This window comes from Pygoscelis adeliae, unplaced genomic scaffold (genome assembly GCF_000699105.1).
Source record: "Pygoscelis adeliae isolate BGI_AS28 unplaced genomic scaffold, ASM69910v1 Scaffold392, whole genome shotgun sequence".
Taxonomy (NCBI): Eukaryota; Metazoa; Chordata; class Aves; order Sphenisciformes; family Spheniscidae; genus Pygoscelis; species Pygoscelis adeliae.
In genome coordinates this window covers 1,885,315-1,890,412 of record NW_008824293.1, presented here as the reverse complement: position 1 = coordinate 1,890,412, position 5,098 = coordinate 1,885,315, and the positions used below count along the sequence as shown (strand labels likewise).

The window sequence follows — 5,098 nt, the reverse complement described above, 5'->3', positions numbered from 1 at the left end:
TGACATAGGACACGCCTGCGGGCGCAGCTGGAGCGCCTGTCTCGGCAGGTGGAGGCTCTCGGCCGGTCGGCGGGGCTGCCGCAGGAGTGGGCGGACGAGGCGGCGGGGAGCCCCCCGGCCGCGGGGCCCGGGTCTCCGGGGCAGGTTTCGTCCGGCGGAAGGTTCTCCAGCCGTGCCAAGCTAGCGGTCGCTGGCCGGAGCCAAGTAAGCGCTGTCCGCGGCCGGGGAGGCGGCGGGAGGGAGGGCCAGGAGGGTGCATGAGCAGATGCTTCACGGGTGTTGCTAGGCTCTGTGCCGGCATGGGGGAGCGTTTAGGGACACGGGGCTCCTCTTTTGCAGTGCAGGGTCAATGGGCTTTTGGGAGGTGCTCTGAGAAACGGTCTTGGCCCTGATACCACCTAGAGATATTCCTGATTATGGCACTGCTTGGTCAAACTGGGATCTCGGTTAAAGTGGTAGCAAGCTGTCAGTTCAGTGTGGTTAGAAGTAAGAAGAGAAGCTGATGCAGTCTCAGCTATCAATATACATATGGGTGTATCTGTGTATCCTTTCTGGACTCGATTCAGGGGGGGTCTGTGTGCCAGCAATGCTGTTTTGCCAGTTGGCAAGCTCACAAACGAGAACAGCTCAGCATATAGCAGGGCAGTAACATGTTTTCCTAAGATAGTGACTTAGCATCCTGCAGCGAGACAGTTTTGCTGCACAACCACTGTCCTGCATGGCTGCAGCTTGTCCCTGAGAGTTGGGCCTCATGCAAGCTGTCATGGTCTCCATGACCTAAACTAGTACAAACACACACATTCCTCCCAGTGATAAAACTTTTTCTGCAGCGTAGTGGAGCCTTGTAACTCAGAAACCCCAGTTAGTGGGAAGCTTATCTGGCACTGAGACATTTTGTGTAATACTTTTTCTGTGTGTCCAGCTCTATGGAAAGAGTTCAGAGCTCCTGTACAATCCTTGACACCAGGAGGTGGCAGCCAGGCGGTACATCGTGATTCAGTCACATAAAACTGTGCGATACTTGAGACTTAGCTTTCACAGATGACAGCCTATTTCGTGTAATCTTGATTAAGCCATGTCTTAAGGGGTCTTTAAAACTGTTGGAGCACGAAAAGCTGGTCTGTGGTCTATCCAGGCTTTGGGGACAGAAAATAAAAGCTTGGAAATTAAATTCACTCAAAGTTAAATTGGTGGGAATGAGCAGAGAGTCTGTATGGCATTCCAGCCCTTTTCATTCCTACTGACTCAAGAATGGGGGCATAGGGCTTCCCACAGCTGGACAGGTAAAGCTGCTGCTTGATGCATTGTTCCAACATAGTCGTGGCAACTGCTGCCTTTTCCCCCACGTAACAAAGGTAAGCAGCATACACACGACTTTCAGATCTGATCCTTTTTGTTCCATGGAGCCATCCACACTTGCTTGTATTGTAAGCAACAGAAGTGAGCTGAGCGACATGGAAGGGACGAGGGGGTGTGGTTCCGCACACCATCTCACCTGCTTATCACCACTGCCTACATTGTAGTGTGTACTTCACGCTCTGTGAAAAGTCTTGCATTGAGATTATGGCAATATCCAGCTTTAGGTATGGGTCTGCATTAAAGCACAGAATGAGCTTTTGTTTGGATTGGAACCTTCCCACTTTGCTTTGAGGGTTCAGGGAAGATCACTTAAGAACTGATAGTTCTTCAGTGCCCTCCCAACAATTTTCCCCAGAAGGCCGGACAACTTCCCAAGTTAGCATAGCTGACCGAGAAGGAATTTCAGTACTGAGAATCACGAGAGATGCAGCTAGAGCTACACACACCAAATGCATGCAGTGAAAACATGATTTTGTGTGTAAGGCTCTGATGTGGCTGTGCTCAAATGGCTAAAGAACAAGCCTTGGTCACTGTGCTGGTCACCCAGATTCACAGTAATGAAGAAAGCGTTCCCTCAGTTGCTTGCGATTTCTGGTTATATGACCAAAGCACTTGAAACAGAGTACCATAAATGACACTGTGTATGTTTTCAGATAAATGAGTACCTGTGATAAAATTGGTGACACTACTAGCTTTAGTAAATACTTCTATGACATACGAGGAGCAAATAATACTGACCTGGAAACAGTAGCAAATCAGGATGTGCTCTTTTTCCTCCTGAAAAGATTTATTGGTTGAGTTCCTTTTCACTGTGTGGTTGATGCAGCGTTTATTCCAACAAAAGGCTGGGTTCTGTTGCCTTCAACATTTCTAGCAAAATAGTTGGGATAAGAGTTAAGACTATCTTTTGCAGATTGCATACTGGAGATTCTGAGCATCTTCAGTGTCTGAACCGTTATTTTCTAATATTGCTAGATTATTTTTCAAGGTAATTTGATTGAAAAAAGTGAAGCCAGGGAGTTCCAAACATAGTTCAGAAGGACGCAAATCTCCTTTTAGTTCTAATCTTCAGGCAACCTCTGCTATGCTGTCCTTGAAATCTGGTGTACAACAGTCTTAAGTGCTGATTTAGGTGGAATTTTAAATGGCCATTAGCCACTGTGATTTGGAGGTAAGTCTTTCTGGTATTTTGATGCCAAACTTAAATTTGGCTCTCTAACCAGGCCAGAATCTGAGAGCTGCTTTCACAAAGGTGGAAAATAGGGTGTGTTTGAAGAATTAATTTTAAAGCGGTTATCCTGGAGCCATAGCTGCGCTACTGAGGATTTATCCCTCACTGAGCAGTTTGTTGCTGTTTGTCATCCTTTGCAGTCACTGAGGTCTCTCTCCTACCTGCCTGTGATTGTTAGAAGGGAAGAGTTTTGACCTTTTTTGTTGATCAGATCTTACATTTTGGCAGGAGCTTTACCACTTATGATCTTTCCATAGTGTTTGTGGTTGAGCATGATGCTTTTGTGAACAGGGAGGACTGAAAATACTGTAAGGGTGTTCTGGTTTTATACTGTCAGAAGAGTTTCTGTACAATGTGGACAGACTGCTGCAGAGAACCTGCCTGCAGTGGTCAAAGCAGCAGAGGCATGAATAGCTGGCTATGACAACCTGGGAAGATCTAAACAAATATTACCCATTGGTATCTCTCTGTGGTGACCTGATGGCACCCAACAGTTAGTCAGCCTGGGAGTAACTGCATGAGGCATAATGACCTGGGGTATATAGGCAGGGAGATTAAGTGATCCAGCAGTCACCTGGCATTACATACTATGATTCGAAACCATCTCAACTCCTATATTTCATAAAGGAAGTCCGGTAGTTCCATTTCCTTCTTATTAGTCTCTTACACTTCTGCAAGTGTCCTTTTGGAATGGTGGCATTCCAAGGTTGCCTTGATCCTTATCTAGATTATCTTTGTTGTTGTTGTTTGATTTCATTTTGTTTAATTCACTGTGACATAGCTGTGGGCACCTGCTGAAGCTGCCAAGGTAGAATTGTTCCCTGCTGTCCGTTTTTATCCAGCCTTGCTTTAAAAAAGGTTCTGTGAAAAGGGCTTCTACTGTTTTTCTTCAGTGATTATTCCATGTGCAAAAGCTCTCCTAATATGCTCATGGCATTCAAGGCTTTTTCCTCAAGCTGCAGGGTCAGTTACAGATAAAGAATACTTGTGTTAATCTGATGGACAATGGCTTTCTAGTAGAAGAATTAAGGGGTAAACGTGGTGCAGTTCTTGCTTGTGTCTAGCAGCCTTGTTTGCACTTCCTCACACATTTCATCATTCCCCATTTCTGATATATTGACAACCTCTTTATATGCAAGGAACAGAGTGTCAAACCTTGCCTTGTGGAAGTCAGCGGTGGTTCTGGTGTTCACCGAAGTGAACCATCAATTTCATCCGGCCTGTGTAACAAGAGAGGGAGGTACCTCTCACAGATAAACAGCATTTCTAGATCAAATTATTTTTATCATGACCCTTTTGATAATTGGTGCTTTTATGAAAGACTTTGGATGACTGAGATCTCTCATTTGAGAGAGAGGAATCTCATTTGTCTGTCATTCTTCTACAATTTGACCTTGTTGCAGGCAAAAGCTTGAAGACATAACAGACATGCACCTTAGAGGCTCAGAGAGGAAATAAAAATTGTATTTCTTTTCTTTCTAATCTCATGATCTGGTGCTTACTTTTTCTGAATGCTTGGGATTTTCACTGGGTTACAATATTTGCCTGTTTTATAGCAGCTTCCAGTTAATGGATCTCCAAGGTCTAACTTCTTTGCAGTGAAGGAGGAATTCCAGCAGCCTTACAACTATGGAAAGTATTATCACCCTACATTACATGGAGACTTCTGAGCTACAGAGAGATTAGTTCTAAGAGCAAGCCTGAGTAAGACATGCAAAACATTAGTGTTAACTTTCTTTTCTTCAGCTTCACCAGTTCCTCATCATGTTGCTGTTACATGAGTTGTACAAATGAGTAGTTCTTGTTATTAAGCACAGATACAGGTACCTGTCCCTCTGCTATTTACAATCTATGTAGCCAGCATTGACAGAGGAAGTATTGTTACACACATGGGTTTGTCAGAAGCTTGGCATCTCCAAACAAAGTGGATTTTAAAGTACATTAGCCTGACACTACTAAATGCACGGTAGAATCTGATCCCAGATCCTCCCAGTGTTTTATCAGCACAGCGGTCTTCCCTGTCGTCCAGCCTCGTATCGGTTTCTTCCCCAGCACTGTTAGCCAAAATGTAGTAATCAGGTTTGCATAAAATAAATTAATGCAGCACCTGTCACTGCATTAGGAAGCCAGTTCAGTGTGTAGGATGCTACATGATCTTTGCAATGACCACCTCATTTAACTGTTTTGCTTGCTCCCACCCCCCCAAGCTTATAATATAGATTAATGTTTGCAGTCTACACAGGCATTCAACACATTCAGGTCATAATGGCTGACATGAATGGCTAAACAGTTCTAACTGTATGCCACAGGTACATTCTAGGGAGCTGCATTAGCTGTGCTTTACATTTCAGTTCTGGATATGGGCATTAATTGTTGCCTAGGATCTCAATTACACTAAGTACAGCAATAAAAGTTCTGAGCCCTTGATTCTGCGTGGCTTGTATAATTAATAGTTGGTCTACTTTTCTCAAGTTAATCCTGGCAGCTAGAAAGTAATTTTTAGATGCT

General features: G+C 44.4%; 1 protein-coding gene across 1 annotated transcript in view; it reads left to right on the top strand.

Moving 5' to 3' along the window:
• SMTNL2 (smoothelin-like 2) overlaps positions 1 to 5,098 on the top strand; it is a 28,570-nt gene that overhangs the window by 9,378 nt on the left and 14,094 nt on the right. The window contains exon 2 of the mRNA XM_009318836.1: positions 9 to 204. Within this exon, the coding sequence (XP_009317111.1) occupies positions 9 to 204 (196 nt within the window). The remainder of the gene's footprint in view (positions 1 to 8; positions 205 to 5,098) is intronic.